Genomic DNA, 25,310 nt, shown 5'->3' on the forward strand with positions numbered 1-25,310 from the left:
TGATACCGATGATGCTAAACTACCCCTACAATTCTCCTCATGGATTATAGTGTTGCTACATCGTCTGAAAGAGGACACAACAACAGATTTGAGTTTTTTGTATTTATTAAGGTCCTAGAAGAACCCCAAAATAACAGAAGAATTGTCAGTGCACACACAGTATGCGGAGAGAGAATACAGTGCAAGTATAAACAAGTATAAAAATAAAATGTAAAATCGATCCCAAAATGTAAATGGCAGCAGGATATAAAAAACCCTGAAAGCAACTAAATACATAAACATTCATTAGGCTACAATCAATATTTTAGAAACATCAGAGGCACCTTGAAATACAAAATGAGAGCATTGTCAACTTTCCGCCTTCGCCACAATTGACTTCGTATCCAGTGAGATGACAGGCATCGTTTGCCATAAGGGTTCTTGCGTTCAGTAGTATCTAATTGACCACCCTTGTTGAAAATCACAATCAACAAGCAGCTGCCTCAGTATAAGTGGACATCCCTTAAAACACTGATAATTTCAAGTCAATTTCAGTGCACAAAAATACTTAAAAAGATGATAAAATACAGCATATCAATTGAGACTAATCACCCCGAGGTGTCAGAAGAAACAATGAAACATTAGTAAACAATATTAAACTGCTTTACAGCTGTACAACATCTATTGGAGAAATCAGTTGTATACAAATATAGGATTCTAAAAACACTCTATACAGAAATACTGTTCCAGAACTGTATAGTAAAAGTAAACATAGTTTTATGTGCATTGCATGTAGTATTTTATGCGTTCTATATTCAGACTAGCGTTCCTTCCATTGGCCTTTGGGGGGACGATAATATTTATCATATCTCCTCATATATCTTCCCATTGGCTCTTCCCTTCTCCCTCCGCTGGGAAGGGCTGCTTTGGAAGAGGTCCCCATAGTCTCTGCGGTCTCCTCACAGGAACCTAAGATGCAGAACAGACGGAAACCTTCAACACACTTTTCAACAGGAAACGTTTACATGAGCATATAACAACCTTGCATGTTTCAAATCAAAATGAAATGAACGTTTATTTATCATATTCGTAGAATACAGCCGTAGACGATGCAATGAAATGCTTCGGACAAGTTAGCTATATATATATATATATATATAGCTTGTCCGAAGCATTTCATTGCATTTATATGTGCCATTTAGCTGACGCTTTTATCCAAAGCGACTTACATTGCAGTGAGTGCATACATTTCAGTATATATGGTCCCAGCAGGAATCAAACCCACAACCTAAGCGCCATGCTCTACCAACTGAGCCACAGAGGACCACAATGCTCCTCAACAATGCAGCAACAACAATCAAACAATCAACAATGCTACAAACAAAATAAAAATAGGTACAATAAAAATCATGCTGTAGAGTATTCTGGGTTGTTTTTTTTGGTTGGTATTTTTGCTCTACTCAGCCCCATTTGCTCCAGCAAATTGGGGCACAGTATGTCTATTTAGAGGACCCACCTAGCTCAAGAGATCCCCCATAGGTTGAAAGTTTCATATAATCGCTTCTTGAAAATAAATGACATTACCTTTCACTTGGTCTCCTCTTCTGCTTCTCTGCCCACTTGTAACCTGCCCCAAAGGTGTGTGCTGAAATACAACATGAACTTTGTCAATAACTGGGAAAATAGCATCAAACACCTGAATTGATTTCCCACCTTTGAAATGTCATGTTTAGTTTGCTGGCATATTTTCTGTACACATCACACAAAGCATCATCAATTAAAAACAAACATTTGAAAGCATTTATTGGGAATACATACTCTGCTCTTTTGCTTTGTGACTGCCATCCTTAGGTAGTGGGTGGATGGAATTTGACCAAAGCTTGGCCTGGACAATGCTCTTCTTCATCAGCAGCGCAGCAGGCTCCAGTGTCTGACGTTTCCGTTTGGGTCCCTTTTCACACGGACTGGGTGCCAGCTTCAGCCCTCTTCCGGCATCCTGCTGCTTCCCTTCCATGACAAGGGCCCTCTCCTTCACATAGACACTGTTCACAGGTTCTTCATCCTGCTCCTCCTGATCACTGCTGTGGGTCTCTTCAGGAGAACTGGCCACGTTGTCATATTGGTCGGACGTAATGTAGTACACAGAGCTGACTGGATTTACAGGAAACATGACCTTATTCTTGACTCTATTAGGGTCATTCCGATGGTCCGGCTTTGTCAGAATAGAACGGATGCTTCTGGTCTCCGGACTGGACCTGGGACTGGTCGGTTCCGCTTCCCTGTGTACAGACCCTGATCGTCTGTGTCTAGCTTTTCCTCTGCCTCTCTTCCATGGCGGAACATAGCTGCTCTCCCATTCTGAGAACACCTGCTGCCTCACAGAGCCTTTCCCCTCTACAGGACCTGGCGAGGACACCCCGGTTGCATTAGGGCTGCGGTGACCGGTTGCACCATCATTTCTTGTCTTTGCAGGCTTTGTGACGCCACAAGCCACACTCGCAGACTTGCTTGTTTCTGTTGGTCCAGGCAAAGCCCTTGGAGGTGTTTTGCATCTGTGCTCAACTACCCTACCTGATGTTCCAATGAATCCTCCCGTCTCATCCCTTTTCAACTTTGGAATCCTAGGGAACTTTGCCTTTGGTGGTGTGGAGTTTGTCTCTGTGTCACTTTTTACTGTCTGGGATGGGTGGGGTTTTATGACGGGTTCTGATCTGTTGGACTGCCTTGTCCCCACCCCTCTCCTCTGGCTTGGTTGGGGAAATTTGGTGATTAGAGATTTGGAGTGAGAGGACTTTTTTGATTTTACTTTTTTACGCTGCATTACTAAACATTTGTCAAAGTTAGTCTTCTCTTTGAGGACAGAAGGATTGTGGGGCCCTGAGTTTGTGTGTTTGGGTTTTGGTTGTCCCACGTTTAACGTTGGCATTATGGGGACCACCTCAGTGTGTTTTGAGTTTGAGTTTTTTGGTTTGTTCTCTGTAGGGGCCATTTTGTGGACTCCGGGTTTGTTGGAGAGTTTAAGAGGAGCTGTAAGAGACGATGACTCCTGGATGAGGAGGCTTTTGACCCCATGGCTCTGTGGTGAAATGGCACTGCTGCAGTCCCCCCCTCTCTCCACAGGGTGGTGCTGTAGCACTCTAGAGTCATCATCAGAGCTGTCTTTAGTCTCTGTGGTGGGTGAATGCCTCATTTCTGAAGCATGGGATGTCTTGTCCACGCATTGATAGTCCTCAGACCCAGATTCACTTGAACATTGTCTCTTCGGTAAGACATTTGGCCACATGCCCCTACATTGTCGCTTCTCATCCTCAGATTCAGATATACTTGTACGTATGTACGTCTGTGGAGGCTTATCCCTGTGTTTATTGTCCTTAGTTGCTGATTTAGATCCAGTTGGATGGGGTGACTTCACAGAGAGGCGCTGTAACACTGTTGACCCATCAGAGCTGTCTTCAGTCTCAGCTGTGGTTGAATGTCTCCTCTTTTCTGAAGTCTTGTCCTTGCATTTATCATCACCTTTAGTCCCAGATTCAGTTGAATATCTCCTCTTCTTTGAAGGATGAGGCCTATTGTCCCTGCACTGGCTGCTGTCTGGTGCAGATTCAGTTGAATATCTCTTATGTGCAACGTTATGTGATGTTTTGAACCTATTCAGCATGGAGTCATCAGAGCGGTCTTCAGTTTCAATTGTGGGTGAATGTCTCTTTTCTGGAGCAGGTGACATCTTGTCCTCGCCTTGATAGTCCTCAGTCTCAGATTGAGATGAATTTATCCGCTTCTGTGAAGTATGCGGCCTATTGTCCCTGCACTGGCTGCTGTCTGGTGCAGATTCAGTTGAATATCTCTTATGTGCAACGTTATGTGATGTTTTGACCCTATCCAGCATGGAGTCATCAGAGCGGTCTTCAGTTTCAATTGTGGGTGAATGTCTCTTTTCTGGAGCAGGTGACATCTTGTCCTCGCCTTGATAGTCCTCAGTCTCAGATTGAGATGAATTTATCCGCTTCTGTGAAGTATGTGGCCTCTTGTCCCTGCATTGTCTCTTCGCAGTGTCAGATTGTGATTGGGTATTGTCCCGACACCGATTGTCCTTCGTTGCAGATTCAACTTCACTTGAATATCTGCGTTTCTTTGAAGTATGTGGCCTCTTGTCCCTATATTTATTATTCTCTGTCTCGGATTCAGATGAATATCTCCTCTTGTGTGCATCACATGGCGTTTTGTCCCTGTGTTGACTGCCTTCAGCCTCGCATTCAGATTTACCCTTCTGTGAAGATTGTGGAGTTTTGTCTCTGTGTTGATTGTCCTTAGTTGCCGGTTTGGATTCAGCTGACGTCTTCTGTATGACGTCTGATGTCTTGTGCCTGCATTTATCATCCTCAACCTCAGTTGAATATCTCCTGTTCTGTGCAACATGCAAGATCTTTTCCTTGCTCCGACTGTCATCAATCGCAGGATCAGATTCCGATTCAGTTTCACTTAAATCTCTCCTCTTCGGTGATGCTTGTGACCGCTTTTCCTTGCACCGATTATCCTCAGCCGCAGACTCACTAGGAAGTCTCCTTTTATATGAAGAATATGGCGTCTTGTCCTTGTATTGATGACCGACAGTCACCTTCCCTCCAGAGCCCTTGGTGTGTGCCCGACCACGTGGGCTCATCTTGGGGTCTTGACTGGCAGGTGACGTTGGAGGGAGGGCCTTTTCCTCTTCCACTTCCACATTTTGTTGTTTGTTTTCCTTCTTCCCAACACTGCTTTTTTGCTCCTCAACAGACACAGGAGACCTCTTCTTCAAAAACCTCTCCAACAGTTCCGGGATTGATTCAAACTCTTCTAACAGTGGCTTAGAGGGGACTTTTACCTCACGGAGAGGTGAAGCAGTTGCCCGACACACTTTGTCCGTTGCCTTTTCTGAGTTGCTTTGTGCAATAGCACAGCTTTCAGGCTCTGTCGTTTCGGCAGGGACCTCAGTCTGGCCCTGTGGTTCCTTAGTGACCTCTTCTGGCCCGGAGTCGAAAGTCTCACTTGAATCTGCCAGGGAAAAGCAGTGAGCGATAGGTATGACGCTATAATAACCTGTTCTACCCTCTCCCGCAAGCGCTGGCTGCTTATCCTGTTGTGCTCCTCGTTTTGTCTGGCACAGGGAGCATAAACCATACTTAAACCCATCTTCAGTTTCAATTAGGCAAGGACTGGAGCATGAGGTATCTGAACAGCTTTTCCCTGTCATCTCCACTACCTGCTTATTTGGCACAGGGTCTAATGGGCTTTGTTGCTCCCTACCCACAATTCCCTGTTCATCCAACCCAGCCCCAGTCTCTATCTCATCTTTGTTTTCAGAGCATGGTTCGAGGTCAGAGTGAGTTTGGAGCAGGTTGAACAGATTCTTGGCTTCCTCAGATGTATGGACAGTCATCTTAATAGAGGTGAGGGGGTCGGTTGGCGGGTCTTTCTCTTCTAGAACAGGTGTTTCCATTTCTACAGGTGATCCTGCAGGTGCACCCATCAGTCTATCAGTCTCTCCGTGGAGATTCTCGTCTGTTTCTACCCCCTCAACATGTTCTGAATGTGTTTTTTCCTCTGCTTTCTCTGGTATGAACAGCAGAGACCATGCTACTCCTGGTTCTTTGTCTATGTCATCTAGATTCTCACTAATGTTTAACCATGAAGATCTAAAACCCTCCTGCAAGGAGCTATCATCACATGCTCCAATTGGAAACTTCTTAACTAATTCTCCCAAGGCAAGGCCTTTGACTGCGGAGAAGACCACTGAACTGTTCTCATCTGTGCATGAGGCCACCGCATTCTCCATGATCTTCTCATACTGTCTTTTTTGAAAATCCAACATATTGTGGATATCTCCACCCCAAAAATGCTCAAACAAGTAGTCTGAGAAACTGTTCTTTGTCTCTGGGAGTGTTACTAAACCCTCCAGGTCACAGACCATTTGCTTCAGCACAGCTAATGTGAAGTGAGCAACAGCAACAGAGGACAAATCAACGCTGACATTACTGCACTGCTTGCTGACACAGCTCACATCAAAATGTTTGCGGTCAGCACTGATGTGTGGATCATCAGTGACCTGAGAGTCATTGTGGGCATATTGGTTACTAGTAGTTACGTTACCAGCTGTTGATGCAGTCTTGTCCATATGACAAGCTTCACCAATGTCTTCTACGGAAGACACCGCTTTATTTTTACTGGGATGCTGAGACGGCCTCGTCTGGTCATCTTCGACGGTGTTTGGCTGTCCATCTTTTTTGCAGATTTGTAAAACATCCACCTTTTCTGTGCAGGATGGTTGGGAGGGGGCCTGTGTGGTTTTGTCTCCATTGACAGGTCTATTGCTTGCCATACACATACTCCGCAACCTTTTGCCAATCCATTCTTGTAGTTCCTTGATGCCGAGCCTGTGTTTTGGAATACCTGCCACCTGCTCATCATGCTTCTTGGGGGTGGCAGAGGTTTGTGCTTGAGATGCCACAGTGGGTTTGACAGACAGATCATCAGTCTGTTGTGTTGTACCGTGAGAAGGCGCACGAGGTCCAGGTACACTGTGGTTTGGGTCATGAGGTTGGCTAGAGGAACCACACTGGTGGGCCACAATTCCTGCTGGGCCTGGAACTGGGCTATGAAGCACTGTATTAGGAATATCATCTCCAACTGGTTGTGCAGAGGCAGTCTTCACGGGTGAATCAGAATGGTGCTCTCCCCCGGGTGATGTATTTTGTCCTGATGTCAATTCTCTCTTGTTGTCGACATTCTTAACTGTTGAAGTCACACTGTCACTCTGAACTGCCGGAGAACTGTTGGTCGTAGGCTGGGGTGAGTTGACATGCTCAGTCTGGTTCTGGTTCTGGTTCTGTGTAACATTTGAATGACCTTCGGGGTGGATCTCAGAACTCCTACCAGTAGTTCCTCTAGAACGCCTACTACGAGTAGATCCCCAGGAACCTCTCCTAGAGGCTCCCTTAGAACCTCTCCTAGGGGCCCCCCTAGAATACCCCCAAGAGTGTCCATTGGAAGAGAAATCATGATGTCTACTGCTTTCCATGGCATCATGGCTCATAGTCCCCCACATAATTGGGCTCTCGTTAGGGTAATAGCAATTATTGGAAACATTCTCTTGCCCACTTTGTTGGAAGGGAGGGTATGAGTTGTCACGGTAACAGGTTTCTGTCATCTCTCCATAGTGGTGTAGAGTTACAGTTGGTGTTGCCTTGTTCTGCAATCGACAATAATGATGGTACCACCATGTCTTCTGGGCTCTTCTTCTTCTGGGCTCTTCTCTAATAGTGGGCCAGTGTGTCTGCATCCCGGCATCCCGGCTTTGCCACTGCTGTTCCCTTTGGCTGAAGTGGGCCTTGGAATGATGGCTGTTGCCACCTCCATTTGTCCATTCACCAGGTCTATTAAATCCAAGATGAGCCGTGTCAATGTCTAATTCGTTCCGTCTGTTTCCGGACAGCATTTTGATGACGTGGCGGAAGTCCTCTCTGGAAAAAAAGAGAAAAAGAGAAAAACAATTGTAAAGAGAGGACAATGATCATCCTTCTGCAATTACAAGCACATTCCCTGCCTACTGTAACTACATTGTGTACAAACACCAGTGGTGTTCTTCATAACAAAGTTGCTTACTTCTATCTCATGCAAGAAACCACACACACACTTGGTCAGGTCCTGAAAATCCCCCGCCCCAGCGCCTAAGCTCAGAGGTTTGCCCCATGGCCCTAGATCAAAGTTCATAATACCGGAATATACTTGTGGCATGGTGCCAGTAAGTCTGGAGGTTGGGGGGCCTTGATTCCCGCTGGGACCATATATACTAAAAAAATGTATGCACTGTGCAATGTAAGTCGCTTTCGATAAAAGCGTCAGCTAAATGGCATATACTGTATATATACAGTACCAGTCAAAAGTTTGGACACAAACTTGCCAAGAGTGTGCAAAGCTGTCATCAAAGCAAAAGGTGGCTACTTTGAAGAATCTAAAATATAAACCATATAATATAAAGGGTTTGTTTAACACTTTTTTGTTTACTACAAAATTGCACATGCATTCCTTCATAGTTTTGATGTCTTCAATATTAATCTACAATGTAGAAAATAATTAAAAAAAAAAAAAAAAAAAAAAACATTGAATGAGAAGGTGTGTCCAAACTTTTGACTGGTACTGTATATACCGTATATTGTGATTATCTGGCGTCATGATTATCTGGTTCCGACCTTTCTTGCCAAGACACGTGACCTCCTCCTCCACAGACAACGTGGCGTTGTTTCAATAACTCCTCTGCTTCACATGTGCAGCCAAGCCCTTGAGTTGAACAACAGGAGCTTTACGGTCAGTTTCGGACACTTGCTACTCTTCCTTTATCTCTGCGTCAGGGTCATAGCTGGTGCATAAAAGTGCACTGTGACGCGTGCTGAATTATCAGTTGCTTTATGTGACCAGAAGGGGGCAGCATACCCAAGCCCATCTGATGTGCACAGAAAGTGTGGGAAATAACAGAGACAGTAGTGAAATCTTGACATCACCTCGTACAAGCAGGATGGCTCAAGATAAAAATAGACTTGTTTGTGTATAAAAAACACTAAGAGTTTTATATACCACCTTATCTTATCTTTAAATATAAGCTTACTGTATATTATACTCTATCTAGATACTCTAGACCCAAAAAACAGACATACAGACATACATTAATGCATGCTATAGCAATTCACCTTTATATTTTACTATTAGCAAGGAGGGTAAATATCTTAGTGACCAGTATACTTCTTAATAATAACATTTTTATAAAACTGATGCTTTAAGTGCAGGTTAGATCTTTATTTAGGCTTAAAGCATTACAGCATAGCAGAATATATCTAAAGGGTTACAGACAGCAATATAACATTTTTGTAAAAAATAAAATCCTACCATATTCCCTACTCTGTCTGTCCTACTGAAATGATTGTTTTAGGAGAGGATGATGTCGAGCGGGATCGGCCAGTCTATCAGTCTGGCAGTGTTATAGTGCTCGTGCTCAGATGGCCGAGAGACACGACTCTCGCTTCCCCTTCCAAGTGAAGCAAGGTTCTCTTCCCCGAGCGGTGCCTTAAGTCACAGCCACAGCCTCAAACCGTTACGGGCACGCCTAGTACTGAGAGAGAAGACAGCGGCTGAGAGACTTCAGGATAAGTCGGGGGAGCTCTTTCCTTAACAGCCGCCAGGCTGTTGAACTTTGGCGATGTGCTACCCCATGACAGGACTTGGCCAGACCAGACTCCTCGGGCCTCAGCAGGCTCCCTCCGGTGGTTGGGGATCTTCTGGTTGTAATGCTCCGCAGCAGAGGTTTTAACGCTCCTCAGCGGGGATTGATCTCCACCGATTTAATTAATCGTAACTTCATCATTACATACCACGGCCAGATGTGGGGGCTCCTGTCCAGTCAATAATGTCCCCTCTCTATCTGGTCCAGCCGTTCAGTCTTTTATACAAAAACAGCCTGCTTTGTCTTCCAGATTTGGGCATGGAATTCCCAGGTTCACATTACCCTAAACATTTTTAACCTATACGATGGTGACATTTATAGTTTCCACCAAATAAGGGTATGCCTTTTGGTGCTATTCACAGCCTTAACTAACTAAGACTACCCCCACCACTCTCTCTCCTTTACCATCCCCCCAACCTACAAAGGTCAACTGCATGCTGCAACAGTCCAAGGGCATAACCCACTAGGCCTTCTTTTGGTCAGAGCAAAATATACTACAGCTCCTATACAGTCAATGATGTCCCCCCTCCCGTCTAGTCTAGCCGTTCAGTCTTATATACAAAACAGCATGCTTTGTCTTCCAGATTTGGGCATGGAATCCCTAGGCCCGCGTTACTCTAAACATTTTCAACCTATACTATGGTGATGTTCATAGCCTTAACCAAATAAGGCTATTCCTTATGGTGATGTTCATAGCCTTAACCAAATAAGGCTATTCCTAGCACTGTCTCTCTTGCATCGTTTCCTCAATCAACAGTGGCCAACTGCATGCTTCATCTTTCATTGTGCACAACACTGTAGGCTATTCTTAACACATCAGGCCTTCTTCTGGTCAGAGCAAAATACACTACAAAGTAACTTTTAAGTGTGACGCAGTTGATTGGCGAAGATCACACGTATAAATGTATCAAGAACAATATTCATATGGGAATTCAAATCATGTTACAATTTAAAAAAATTGTCGCCAATGCATGACTTCAGGTTACTTTGACCAGTTCCGGGATTTTGAACGAAGTACCCAGATGGCGCCTTCTACAGCTGCCGCGGTGTGTTGGTGCGCACTTCTTTTTTGTTTTTAGTCTTTAATTCTGTAAATTGTGATTCCACTAAGACCATTTTCACGAGAGACGAGATAGTTAACATCAGGGACTCAACTCCATCTGATTTATATCCCAATTTCTCGCCTTATCTGTGGATTTACTGGACATTTTGGTCAAAGGTGCTCTGGCCCTTGGCCAAGCAGTGAGGCGGAGGTGGAGAGGTAAGCGCGCCGGGGCTCTGGTGCGCTTCAGGAATTACGCTCGCCTCTACCGGGAATACTCCTTTCAAATGTCCACGCACTGTGCAACAAAATGGACGAATTGCGTCTTCTTATCAGGACAAATAGACTAAATGACTTTTCTCTCTCTTCTGTTTTGTGTTTCACAGAATCGTGGCTGATGGAATCTACTCCGGACACCGCTGTACAGCTGCCCGGCTTTCAGCTGTTACGGGCGGATCGCGACCCGATTTCTTCACGCAAAACGAAAGGTGGAGGGATCTGTTTCTATATAAATCAACGCTGGTGCAACGACGTCAAAGTGATTTTGCAAACTTGTTCTCCTGACAACGGAATCATTTTTCATCACCTGCAGACCGTTTTACTCTCCACATGAATTCACTTTTTGAAGTTTACATCCCTCCGCAAGCTGATTTAGCGTCAACTCGCCGACCAAATATTAGGAGTGGAGAGAAGGAGAGTGAACACGTATTCCCCAGTTATTGTCCTTGGGGACTTTAACAAGGGCAACTTAACTCACAAACTCCCTAAATATAAACAGTTAATCAAATGCCTGACCAGGGAGAAGATTTTGGATCACTGTTACAGCCCCATCAGCAGAGCTTATCACGCAGTTCCCCGCGCGGCTCTGGGACTATCTAACCACGCTCTTATTCATCTGATCCCGGCATACAGGCAGAAACTAAAACTTTCTAAACCTGCTGTGCGGACATCTAAGAATTGGAGCACCAGAGAAGCAGTGGAGGAGCTGCGTGACTGCCTAGACACCACAGACTGGGACATGTTTAAGACTGCTTCCAACAGCCTGGACGAATACATACACGTCATACATCAGCTTCTGTGAGGACAGATGTATTCCAACACGCACCAGGGTGAGTTACAACAGTGACAAGCCCTGGTTCACAGCAAGACTCAGCTTCGTTTGGAGAAGGAGAGGGCTTTCAGGAGTGGAGACAAGGAAAGGTTTAGACTGGCTAAGTACACATTTGGCAAGGAGATTAAGGAGGCCAGACGACAGTACTCAAAGAAGCTAGAACAACAGTTTGCGGTCAACGACTCCTCGTCAGTCTGGAAAGGCCTTCGAGTGATCACTGACTGCAAAACCAAATCCCCCCACTCTATGGATGACCTCAGACTTGCAAACGACCTGAATGAGTTCTGATTCGACAGACGACAGACAAACCAACCCCCCTCCACAGCTATCACACCTCTTCTACAAGTCTGGACAGAGACATTTACATTTACGAGACACTACCCCCCCTACAGAATGGACCCAGACAGCCCCCTCCCCCCCATCGCACCTCTCTCCATCCACTGGAGAGACGTCAAGAAATTGTTAAAGAAACAGAACAAATTGACAGGAACCTTACAACACACTGAAATCATACACAGAGAGTCACACTCTCCATACACGAGGCCAGAGAGAGAAAGTTCTTCGATCCACTGCATTCACTGTATATTTATACAGCAACAACGACTCCTTTATATTCGTATCCACATGACTACATTTGAACCTGCATTTATCAACTGACCAGTCATGCAGTCAAGATCGCATGTGATGCAGTAAGGGCAGTCATACACATCCATACTAATGAGCTCTAGGGTATCAAGCACAATAATTGATACATTCACTCAAGGCTGGATTATGGACCAGGCCAGTGGAGCCCCGGGGGCTCAGACTGCCAGGGGGCCTCCCCAAGCCTCAGGCCACGCACGGTGTGTGGCCCCAAGACTTCCGAAGTAAGTTGAACGCCTGGGCCCTCGTGGGACCATGATCCAGCCCTGTATTTGTCGTAGAATTTAAATAATAGTATTTTGAAATAAAATACCATTAACCAGAGCTGTTGATTCATTCAGAGACTTTATTCACAGGGAAAGAAGCCGGTTCAGATTTGCAAAGTTGAATTGTTTACAACTGTGCTAATTACTCATCTATCCCGTCTTTTGATCACTCTATCCTGTTTCCGCAGCTGCTAATCCATTGTACTCATTGTATTGGATTCACACCCTCTAGTGGACTTCTCACTTTAACCTCACCCCTCATTTATTGCACTCTTCAAATATTCTATACTATTACTACTACTATAGACTATCTGTTGTCCTTTGATCTCTTCACTGTGTGTGGGATTGCTAACCCTGCAATTGTCTTTAAATGTACCATATATTCACTATCTATAACGGTTAAATGATCAGCATCCAATATTTCATATTATCCTATTCTGAAATAAGTATTAATAAAGCATTAGTAAACAATTGATCAATACTACAATCTTCTACACTACTACTACCTAAAAGGCTTCCACGATGATTCAACTGCGTAGGACTTTAGAAATACAGTGGAACCTCGAGATACGAATTTAATCCGTTCCGAGACTTCCTTCGTAAGTCAAAACATTCGTATGTCAAATTTATAAAAAAATAAAAATATTTTTTTTTATAAAAAGGGTTCGTGTGCAGGCGGCTGCCACTTCTCGCGAAAAAAAAGGATTCGTATCTCAAATTTTCATTCATCTCAGAGCACAAATTCTACGAAATTTCAATTCGTAACTCAAAACATTCGTATATTGGGGCATTCGTATCTCGAGGTTCCACTGTAGGTCTCTTGAGGCATATCCTTTATTGGACATATACACTTTCGAAAAAGAATCTGAGAATCTTCTGAGAATCTATTCATCAGAATTCGAAAGATTGAAGGGTCACATCCTGGAATTCATCCGCTACATGCATTCTGTGCACACAAGCAAAATGCGACCCTGGAGGGTATGAAACCCTCTATCCAGATGAACGTGGATCCCAGAGTACCGAGCCGTTCCCTGCAGGAAGCTTTTCTTGTCGTGCACAGAATGTATGTAGCGGATGAATTCCAGGATGTGACCCTTCAATCTTTCGAATTCTGATGAATAGATTCTCAGAAGATTCTCAGATTCTTTTTCGAAAGTGTATATGTCCACATAGGGGAATGCACCTCCAGATGCAAACTCTACACGCACTACACGACCGTCTTCCACTTCCCACATCATACTTGTAGACGACATTTTAGACACTGTCATATAGTGACAACTACTACAGATCTCACACAGGCTCATATATATACACCTTTTGCCCGGGAAACACGTGATCTTATCAGTGACACGCCCGCGACATGTCATTTTAAAAAATGTAACTGTAGTGTATTTTGCTCTGACCAGAAGAAGGCCTGATGGGTCAGGCCCTTGGAATGTTGCAGCCTGCAGTTGACCTCTGTAGATTGGGGGGATGGTAAAGGAGGGATAGTGGTGGGAGTAGCCTTAATTGGTTACGGCTGTGAACAGCACCATAAGGAATAGCCTTATTTGGTTACGGCTGTAAACGTCACCATCGTATAGGTTGAAAATGTTTAGAGTAACGTGGACCTGGGAATTCCATGCCCAAATCTGGAAGACAAAGCATGCTGTTTTGTATAAAAGACTGAACGGCTAGACTAGACAGGAGGGGACATCATTGACGGTATAGGAGCCCCCACATCTGGCCGTGGATTGTAACGATGAAGTTATGATTAATAAAAGACGATTAAACTGACTCATCCGGACCTCTGCAGCTTCCTTTCTTCATCTAAGTTTATTTACTACATAACCATTTTTTAATTCCCCATTTTATTAACCCTAACCCTTCATTATTGAACACATTACTACCACTAGAGTAGCAGCCTAACCATTTTTTAATGGCCTTTTTTTTAATTGCACATTTTAACCCTCTGTATTGAGCTTTTATTTTAAGCCTCATATGCAATTTTGACATAGATGTATGTATGCGGCATGAAGTCATCACATCACACAGCACTTATCAGTGACAAACTTTAGCTAGCCCTTGGTTGGGGTTCAGCCAGTTCAGTTCTGATGCAACTGGTCACAAGTCTTTGATCCGTTGTGACCAGCTCTCAGGACCCCTGGTTAATTTCTAATTTCACAAACAGCAGAACCCCTTGACCTCTCACCTACATCTCATTGCACAATCATCAACACAAACCCCATCACCCCAAAGGGGCGGGATTTATAATTTTCAAGTATTATTTTTGGATGATTCAATTCATGTGACGTCATCACCTTTTGACAATACTACTGTCTCTACTGTCCTCAACGAGCAGCGGGTGCTACCGTGAGCCCCTCCCCCGTCCCAAAGCACTCACAGGCGGTCAGTCTCACAGCAGTCAGAGCAGAGGAGAGGAGACCCACATCACTCCGCGTCCACACTGCAAATGAATCGCGCGTGCGCAAAGCCGCCGCTGATCCCGCCCTGGCTTACAGAGCGGGATGTAAATGTAAATGTTTCTTCACTGTCACACTAAAATAAATGACTGCATTTGACTCACACAGCCTCAGTCACTTACTCACCTCGTCCACTGCGTGTGTGCCTCTCTGTGACATAAGCTAAACATCTAGCTAGCTAGCTCATCATGTCTAAACTGTACGCTCAAAAATACAGAAAGGAGTGGGGATCAAACCCTGAATTCAAAGGCTGGTTGAAGCCGTTTATTGAAGATGATACTGCATGTATTGTAAGGCTGATTTCCACGCCAAACTTTGTGATATAAAAAAACACATGAAAACTCAAAAACATATTCAAAAGGCAAAGCCTTATAACAGTTCCACCCAAAGCAAGCTGCCATTAATGAGTAAAAAAATTGCGCCCATTAAAAAAACAGCGTCCATTACAATTACATGCAAATTAGATATTATGCAAATTAGGCGATGGCGTCATTTAGCGACTTTTAGGACAGCCAATAGCTACTTTCCTTACTGAGGAGTTGGCAACACTGCTCTTGAGGCATATCCTTTATTCACATGTCTAACGACTGTTACCTGTTAAGACCGTCAGCAGGCAGCGTCATGAGCCGTTATGACGAGAAGGGACGCGGCATTCCTCGGTCACTCTGATGCCGTATGCCAGCGTGGTATATTAGCTTCAAATAGTTCAAAACATACCCATCCATGATTTACCCAATATAGCTTTTTACTGGACAATGATATGTAACTGGGCTGGGCTAACAATACTTCGTACGAAAATTTAATTGGTTTAACCTCACAACGTTTTGTATCACTAGGATGTTTCGCGGGTGAAACTGCAGTATATATTCAGTTAGAAAATAAAAATATCTGCTAGCAATACGTGTCTGTCTAGCTCGCCGCGCCACAGGTTTGCGTTAGCCAATAGAAACTATACCAGTCTGCGTTACGCTGCTGCAGAGGGCAAGTGAGACACCGTGTGGCCAGAAGGCGAAACTGTTTAATGGAGGTTGCAGCGCTATGTGCGAATGTGCCTCTACTAACTAGATAGACAGATAGATAGACAGATAGATAGATAGATAGATAGATAGATAGATAGATAGATAGATAGATAGATAGATATATTGCAGCCATAGGCCACCCAAAATGTATTTCAAAATGTATCATAGATTTCTATAGGGTCCGTTGGCTCCCTATGTTTTAAAACGCTATGAAGATGAACAACAACAAGAACTAGAGAAATTCAGCCCTACAGTGTCCCCAAAGACAAAGTCCTGAAGTGAGTTCAGCTTCGTCTCCACCGTACCAAGAGGGCTGTATAGTGACAGTTTGAAACTACATCTGATACAGAAAAAATGAATCAGGAAGACAAGTCATTTATTCTGGAATGCAACATTGTCAGTTCTGTCTGTCTCAGAACAACTCTCTCACACTTTCTGAGCATATTATTGCCTCTTTATTTAGAAATCTTTTTCACTCTCTCACCCTCAAAACAAGCCCTTTGATTCTCTCTGTGTGTGTGTGTGTGTGTGTGTGTGTGTGTGTGTGTGTGTGTGTGTTAAAACTCAATAACAGCCCCTGGTTACACTTACTAGCGGACTTGGATTGGACACAATTTATCCCTTCCTATTATTATAATCTAATCACACATACAACTATATAATTCACATCAATAGCATAATGATATCTATATTATGATAGCTATATATACGCCCTTGGTAGTTTGCTTACAAAAACAAATACTCAAGTGCAACTGCGCAGTCGTAGTAACAACATCGTAGAGACACAAATGATTGTTTCGCCACGTTGTAGCCTGCTGATAGAAGTGTAGTTTAACTTACCTACTTTCAATCCGCAATGACAGCGCTCATCGCTCCAATCGGCTCCTACTGTAGTTCCCTTTTCCTCCGGCTCCGCATTTCATATCCAAGTGCCTGCTCTCTCGTCGAACGTTTGACTTCGTGGGGCGTGGAACAGCTCAGTTAATATCACAGGGTTTATCCGCCCCCATTTAGGTTAGACCCCCTCTCTCCGCCCCCTAAAGTGACAGTACAGTTCAGGTGTGGTATCTGTAATACAGTATTTAAGATTTAAAGGGGCAATATGGGATTTTCGTAAACAGCCAACAATGTGGCTGGATAAATGTAACCACTCTCAAATTCATAGACAGAGCAATGGATGCAAGGACTGACTGTCCGGTGTTAACCATGTTTTGAAGCTATACACGATTTGTTTACAATTGCATTGTTTACAAACAATGTTATTTTGGGTTCTGATGGAGAAAGTTGAACTAAGCTCATGGGACATTTATAAGTTATATTCTTCAAGAGTCAATGGCATTGATTTAAAAGTCCCCAAATTGTTGTACCAATCCCAGACTGCCCTTTAACAGGTGAGTTTCCCAACCCTTCTATTTCAAAGTATGTATGCCTATTACCCGACCATGCCTAGTGCTTGACATCATAGGCTACTGTTATGTGATGTATCCTTTATTGATTTGTGGATAATATATAATTGTCTATATAGTTTTGTGAGATTCCACTGAATGAACAGTCTGGACCACGAATATCAGGGAGAGAAGTCTTGATCTTTATTGTAGTATGACAGGAAACAGTACAGTTGACATATACATATATCTTACTAGCTCTACAGCTAGGCTTCTCTGATTATCTCTCTCAAAAAGTGGCCTTTTTTAAACAAGAACCCACACTGTACACTTTGCCTCTGGCCTCAGGCTCCCTCCTCCCTCCCTCCCTCCTCCCTCCCTCCCCCCTGTATTCTCTCTCTCTCTGTCTGTGGCCTGACAGTTAGCGAGTTAACAATGGAATGATAGCCTACAAATCAAAGGCGCTAATTACCAGTAGCACCCCTATAGAGGTCTAGAAAAGTGTGTTAACTGCTTAAATCAAGCTTTCTTGGTACAGCACACTTGTTTACGAGTACAGTACCAGTCAGAAGTTTGGACAGTTTATTATTTTCTACATTGTAGATTAATATTGAAGACATCAAAACTATGAAGGAGCACATATGGAATTATGTAGTAAACAAAAAAGTGTTAAACAAACTATATTTTAGATTCTTCAAAGTAGCCACCTTTTGCTTTGATGACAGCTTTGCACACTCTTGACAAGTTTGTGTCCAAACTTTTGACTGGTACTGTATGTCACCAACTCAAGCTCTTACTGATTGTCCTCAGTCTGACCTCTGTCCTCAGATTGTCCTCAGTCTGACAAATGAGTTCATGTCTAAACAGGATGAGAAGATCCTTTGTTTGTCACTGCGTACTGCATTCCTAGAATAAATGTACATTCATGGCATTTAGCAGACGCCTTCATCCAAAGCGACTTACAACAAATACATTTGTTTAAGTGAGTGAATCATCTATCCATCAGTCATCATAAGAATACCATTTCAGCTCTGACTGACAATTGAGGTAATGCAGTCTTGCTATTGACAATTGATTTGTAATGGTTCTATATATATATGCCAGTTAGCTGACGCTTTTTTCCAAAGCGACTTACATTGCAGTGAGTGCATACATTTCAGTATATATGGTCCCAGCAGGAATCAAACCCACAACCTAAGCGTTGTTAGCGCCATGCTCTACCAACTGAGCCACAGAGGACCACAACGGTTAATTAATCATGTAATGATTGAATGAATGATTGAATGAATGAATGTTTGTCTATAACAACTGTGTGACCTGAGAGTCACCCTTTGCTTATGACTTGAGTGGATTAATAGTGTGGTGGAAAATCCTAGAATGATGTGACAGAAAGTTCAGTGATAGCCTTTCTAAGAAACTACTTTCTAATAACAATAACTACTTTTGAAAAACAAGCAATAATGATGTTGAAACAATGATCCAATTCTTATAAGCCAATGGGTTTTGGGCCAAAGGGGGGATATCGTACACATGCTTCTGCCAAAAGAAATGTTTTCAGGAGCAGAGTGATCATCATTCTTTGGAAAAAACCTCTGCAGAGACCCCAGTTTGTTTGTGCAAATATTATTATCTGCATTTGTTGTAGAATTTAAGTTATAATACTTTGAAATAAAATACCGTTAACCAGAGCTGTTGATTCATTCAAAGACTTTATTCACGCAGAATTAAAAGGTATAGACTTCGCACAGGTTAACGCCTTCTATTCAACGTATTTCTGTTTCCTTTCTACATGCACCAATAACAGATCTATATTTCGTCATCAAGGTGTGCGCAGCTGGCGCCAGTTAGGCAGGTAGGCTGATTTCAAAAGCATTTTGTTCTGGCTGATTATGTTTATGACTTAATTACCCTAACTTTTAATTAAGTTAATTACTTTTAGTTTCTCCAGCTTTGATCCTTTGTTTTCTTAACCTATAATCAAACCCCTCAATCTGACCTCACCCCTCTTGACTGCATTCTCCAAATGTTCTAGGACAATCGGTTTTCTTGTGACCTCTTCCCTAGGTGTGGGATTAAAAAGCCTTATATTGTCTATAAATTTACCATATATTAATAAAACTATATAACTCTTTGAATAACTCTCCTCATTTGTCCGCTTCCACTCTACCACAATAGAATAAAGAGGTAGAAGATTCCACATCAGATTACACGACAAATTATAAATACACATGGTTAATAGTGATACACCACACTCCATTTGTCTGTCAGGGATGTTTAATGATAATCACGAATCACTTCTGGACATTTAAAAAGCTGGTCAGAGTATGCAGCTTTGTAGGACGATGGGCTTAAGGAAGCATGGGGGGGAGGAGGGAGGGAGGGGGGGAGGAGGGAGGGAGGGAGAACTGAGATGAAACAGCTTACAGTGTCAAGGACAGAGGTCATTGACAGAGGTCATTGACCTTCTCTACTGTTTTTCTTAGCGGGTCTAACTAACCGCAGATAGATATGGAATGTTTGGAAGTCAGGTGGCGGGATTGTATAAATGTGTGCTTGTAACTTTGTTTCATAATATAATATAATATAATAATATAATATAATATAATATAATATAAGCCATTTAGCTGACGCTTTTATTCAAAGCGACTTACATTGCAGTGAGTGCATACATTTCTGTATATATGTTCCCAGCAGCAATCGAACCCACAACCTAAGCGTTGTTAGCACCACCAACTGAGCCACAGAGGTTCAAAGGGGCAGAGTATGCAGCTGTGTAGGAGGTTGGGTTTGAGGAAGCAGGAGGGAGGGAGGGAGGGGGGGAGAGAGAGGGGGAGAGAGAGAGAGAGAGAGAGAGAGAGAGAGGGAGAGAGAGAGGGGGAGAGAGAGAGAGAGAGAGAGAGAGACTGAAACAGCTTACATCCTCTTCTGTTTTGTTTTTCTTAGCAGGTCTAACCAACCGCAGATTGATATGGAATGTTTGGACGTCTGGGTCATAGGATCTGGGTGACAGGGCACAGGTGGGCCTCGTCCAGGAAGAGCGTCTGGAACATGTGGTCGTAGAAGGCAGGGTGGTACTGGCAGGCCCGGGTGCAGTCTGGGATGAAGTTCACTTCCAGGATCTGAGGCTTCATGACACACTCACCTGACCCAGCATCAGACCAGAGGGTTAGACAGTGCATCAACAGTAAAACAGCATATTTGTAATGTGTGTCACACCTTGTCCTTTGTTGGGAATGATATTTAAGGAGAGGGACGGCGAGATATTCTTTGAGTTTTGGGTTAGGCCCATCACGGGCACCATTCTCCCATGTTGTCCTTGATGCACGTTACCGTATGGTTAAAACTTATAGTCATATGTTGCTTTGAAACTGTTAAATAGGTTATTTTGTTGATACTCTATTCTCATTCCTCCTATGTGCATTAATGTGGTGTTAAAGGTTAGATAAAGCGCTAGATAAAGGTTCTGTTAATACAGCACAACATAATCAGAATTCAGAATCAGAATTCAGAATCAGAATTCAGAATCAGAATTCAGAATCAGAATTCAGAATCAGAATTCAGAATCAGAATTCTTTTATTTGGCCAAGTGTATTTGCACATACAGGAAATTGACTTAGTGAGGTTGATGCATGGACATAAAAAAAAAAAAGCAAATATGTATAATAGTGTATAAAAAAAGCATAATCATGACCAGGTTCTCCCATTTAATGTCTAATGTTCACATGCATTGTTAACGGCATGTAGAGTGAGTCATCAGCTTCAGATGTCGGCCTGAGCGTAAACTCCTCGCAATCCCATTTATCTTAACAAAAATGGTAAAAACAGCATTTTGGGTATTTTTAATGGAATCTGAAATATCTTTTGGAGTCAGATATAACGTAACGTTAACTTGTGCTAGTTGGTCATGTGACCACTTGTGTTGTGTTTGTTCGATCATGTCCATAACTGTTAGAAGTAATCATTGAGGATGAATGTATGTCTTGTTTGACCCCTCATCTATTCTTCAGTGTTTTATTTTCATATTCTGTAATAGCAGGTATCAAATCTTCCATTAATAATGTTATACGGTTTTATGTGATTGAAATGATTATCTGTGTGAATGTCAGTCTTTTTTAATCATGTGTTTGACATAAAAACTTTTCAAAATGATTGGTCCGTCACACGGGTGTGTGTCATATTGTGTTCAATAAAAGATTATTAATCTGAACAACAGAAATATGAACTGTGATACTGGTTGAACTTAACGTAACGTAATGGTTCAATAAGTATCTGTACTATGAAATGCTAGTAAGCGTTAATAATACTAATCATTTAAGCATTAAACATATAATAAATGTTTGTATATAACAACTGTGTGACCCGAGAGTCACCCTTTGCTTATGACTTGAGTAGACTGATAGAATAGAGAAGCAGAAGTACTGCTTATGAACTGTAGAAAAGCAGAAGTACTGCTTATTCTTATTTTACAGATAAGAATATGTGAAAGCGGTAACAAGACCCAACTGTTTGAGGTCACCCCACAGTTTCAAGGTTGAATAACAGATAAGAATATGTGAAAACATGAGACTGGGTCCCAGAGTCTGAATACCTCCCCGGGGGGTGGACATCATAACCGAGGCACGCGGGTGAGAAGACAGATGTCTAGGGGGGGGCAGGTGAAACATGCTGTTGAAGGGACAACATACTTAGGAGTGGGAAACACTAGGTTTCCCTGCAAATGGGAGTTTTAGCATGAGGCAGATTACAGCGTTGAAAAATCAGCAAAGAGAATATTACAGCGCTGAAGAATCAGAGAAGATTGAGGAAAGACTCAGGCTCATGAATAAGCCTACCCCGAACCCATGACTTTACCCCAGCACACCCACAGATGGACTCTACCATCACAGTCACTTTAACAACACCTCTACACCTCTTACACCAACGGCACAGTGTAATAATAATGACATTCCACTGAACCACTTTACTTTTTTTACTCTATTATTTATACTGCAATTGTGTCATGTCTATTGTCTTGTGTCCCCAAGGTTTGATGGGAGGGAGGGAGGGGGCTGTTTGGGTCCATGGTGTAGGAGAGGGGCTGGGAGTGTGGGTCAGAGTCATGACTGGTCCATTGTCTGTCGAATCTACAGTCAAAGTCATTCAGGTCATTTGCAAGTCTGAGGTCATCCATAGAGTGCAAATTGTTGTTCTAGCTTATTTGAGTACTGTCGTTGGGCCTCCTTAATCTCCTTGCCAAACGTGTACTTAGCCAGTTCTAAACTTTACATTCCACGGGTGTCAAAAAAATTAAACACCCACTGGGACTAATCCCATTTTATAAAAGTGATGACAGGGATTGTTGACGCCTGCCTAAAACAGGATTGATCGACTCTGGTGGCCAATTTCAATAATGACACAAGTCAGTCGTCCTGGGAGTGGAATTGGCTATCAATACCTGACGGCTGGAACATGACATATTTTAAATAACAGGAACACCTGTACACCTACTGTTATGATGAATTTCAGCTGGGCTACAAATTATGGCCGACTTTGTTGTGATGAGATAGCCGGGTGTGGAACAACAGGACCACCGGGCCCCAGGACCACCGGGCCAGGCCATAAGTGGAATGTTAGAGACTTCCTGAAAGTTTTTTGTCTCACTGTATAAATTGTGAGGGAGGCCCCAAGATTGGCGCTCTCTTTTGGAAATATGCATTGACCATGCATCTTCCATAAGAGCCCAGATCGATCTGAATTAAACTATCCTAATCCAACTTTCATTCGGAGTATGCATTTTATTGACATCATTGGTGACAGCATTCTTCAACATCAGAAAACATCATTACACCTTCTCGTGGTGGAGGTGGTGTAATGGTGTGGGGAATGTTTTCTTGGCACACTTTGGGCCCGTTAATACCAATCAATCACCGCTTGAATGCCACAGCCTATTTGAGTATTGTTGCTGACCATGTGCATCCTTTCATGGCCACAATTTACCCACCTTCTAATGGCTACTTCCAGCATGATAATGCACCATGTCACATCGCAAAAGTCGTCTTAAACTGGTTTCGTGAACATGACAGAGTTCAGTGTCCTTAAGTGGCCTCCCCAGTCACCAGATCTGAATCCAATAGAACACCTTTGGAATGTGGTAGAACAGGAGATTCACAGCTTGATAGGGCACCTGAAAAATCTGCAGGAACTGCATGATGCAATCATGTCACCATGGACCAGAATCTCAAAGGAATATTTCCAACATCTTGTGGAATCAATGCCACGAAAAATTGAGCTGAGTTTTGAGAGCAAAGGGAGGCCCTACCCAGTATTAGTATAGTGTTCCTAATAAAGGGAGGCCCTACCCAGTATTAGTATAGTGTTCTAATAAAGGGAGGCCCTACCCAGTATTAGTATAGTGTTCTAATAAAGGGAGGCCCTACCCAGTATTAGTATAGTGTTCCTAATAAAGTGTTCTGTGAGTGTATGTCCCTAGTAACAATTCAGATACATGACATAGCTGTTAACATACAGAAAGTAGGTCACAAATTCCATAATTACAATAGGGGTTGGAACCCATTTGACCTTCTCCATGGATGGTTTGGCTGGGTTGGCCCACTATTGGCTTATTATTGTGTTCGTGCTCATTTTGGTATGCAGCTATACTGGATGTGCCATTCCATGTTTCATGACAACAGAATGGAGATCAGGGGAGGTTGCACGCTAACTTGCTCCCGAAACAAACTGCTATGTGCAAGAGCGCTGCTCATACAGGAGGAAGCGATACCGTGTCCCTGGGGAACGCCAGAGCGCATGCACCTGCCAAAGCGGCAGCGTTAAGTTACTTAAGCATTAAAAGTAACTGCCAAAGAATTCCGGAACCCTCAGCACCTAGAGTGTTCCAAGTGTTCTATGTGGTGTCTACCTAGGAACAGCACTCTGATTGGCTGCAAAATGAAGCATCGTAATTTATGCATTTTTGGTGAATAAAGTCACCCTTGGCACTCTAGAATGAACACCCCCCCAGGCCTCACCTCGGTCCCCGGTGTCCCACTTCAGCATCAGGTCCACAGCGTAGATGGCCCGGGAGGACGGGTACGGACAGAACCCATACGGCGCTGGGCGAGACGACGCCACCTGGAACAGCTCTGCAAAGGCCTTAAATAACTCCCCCTGAAAGAGAGGGGGAGAGGGAGGGAGAGAGAGAGAGAGGGGGAGAGGGAGGGAGAGAGAGAGAGAGGGACACAGAGAGAGACACAGAGAGAGACAGACAGAGAAAGAGACACAGAGAGAGACAGACACAGAGAGAGAGAGAGAGAGAGAGAGAGAGAGAGGTGCAGAGAGAGAGAGAGACAGACAGACAGACAGACAGAGAGAGAGAGACAGACAGACAGACAGACAGACAGACACAGACAGAGAGAGAGAGACAGACAGACAGAGAGAGAGACAGACAGACAGAGAGAGAGATACAGAGAGAGAGAGAGATACAGAGAGAGATAGAGAGAGGGTGTGTAGGGGGAGAGAGAGAGAGAATGTAAACACAATAACCTCACCAACCACACTTCCGCAAAGCAGAAAAGAGTCAGGAAATGGTAGAGGGTGAAATGTCACAGGTTTGATGCAACACTGGAGTGTGCACCTCTTGGGAGGGGCCAGCCAGACCAGACAGTAAGTCAGATAGTAAGATAATGTGTGTTTACCTCAACCTCTTTCCAGGGATATTGTGAATACTGCTTCTCAAACATGGGAATGAATTCATTGTAGTGAACCTAAGGGGGGGAAGGGGGGGTAGACATTATCATACTGAATGGAGACAGGGAGTGTACTTTTTCATTTGTGTGTGTGTGCGTGCGTGCGTGCGATTAGTAGTGTCATGTTTGGTGGATGAAGTGATTGATTGCATGCTCCGAGTGCAATATCTTTGGTCTCTCTCCCTCCCTCCCTCCCTCCCTCCCTCACCTGTTTGAGCTGCACCCCCTCAGTGTAGTTCATCACAGTGAAGTGCTTCTGGTAGTCATCAAAGTGGTCCAGGGAGAAGGGCCTGTGTGGGAGCAGAGTGAGAGGACAGGGCATCACTGACTCTGATCTCCACCACAATCTTCATCTCCTGTCTAAGACGGCACGCCCACTTCATATCTAACGAAGAGCATCAACAAGATGAAATGGTGTTATGTCAGTACC

At 43.5% G+C, this 25,310-nt stretch overlaps 2 protein-coding genes across 3 annotated transcripts in view; both read right to left on the minus strand.

The window, feature by feature from the left end:
• Positions 1 to 94: 94 nt before the first annotated feature.
• LOC310820558 (uncharacterized protein) lies at positions 95 to 16,721 on the minus strand. Of its 2 annotated transcripts, none has more exons than XM_083692246.1 (4): positions 16,612 to 16,721; positions 1,798 to 7,475; positions 1,564 to 1,624; positions 95 to 948 (listed from the first exon to the last, which is right to left on the minus strand). In XM_083692246.1, the coding sequence occupies exons 2-4, from the start codon at positions 7,448 to 7,450 to the stop codon at positions 939 to 941; spliced, it is 5,724 nt and encodes a 1,907-aa protein (XP_083548372.1). In that variant the 5' UTR covers positions 7,451 to 7,475; positions 16,612 to 16,721; the 3' UTR covers positions 95 to 938. The 2 variants fall into 2 exon arrangements, with proteins under 2 accessions (XP_083548372.1, XP_083548373.1); XM_083692247.1 differs by having other exon boundaries at positions 16,616 to 16,715.
• Positions 16,722 to 18,788: 2,067 nt separating this feature from the next.
• The window catches only part of ttll12 (tubulin tyrosine ligase-like family, member 12), a 31,964-nt gene continuing 25,442 nt past the window's right edge, over positions 18,789 to 25,310 (minus strand). The window contains exons 11-14 of the mRNA XM_083692329.1: positions 25,089 to 25,170; positions 24,830 to 24,898; positions 24,164 to 24,302; positions 18,789 to 20,298 (exon numbers count right to left, since the gene is read on the minus strand). Coding sequence (XP_083548455.1) covers positions 20,147 to 20,298; positions 24,164 to 24,302; positions 24,830 to 24,898; positions 25,089 to 25,170 — 442 coding nt within the window. The 3' untranslated portion in view covers positions 18,789 to 20,146. The remainder of the gene's footprint in view (positions 20,299 to 24,163; positions 24,303 to 24,829; positions 24,899 to 25,088; positions 25,171 to 25,310) is intronic.

This window comes from Argentina silus (genome assembly GCF_951799395.1).
Source record: "Argentina silus genome assembly, chromosome: 20".
NCBI lineage: Eukaryota > Metazoa > Chordata > Actinopteri > Argentiniformes > Argentinidae > Argentina > Argentina silus.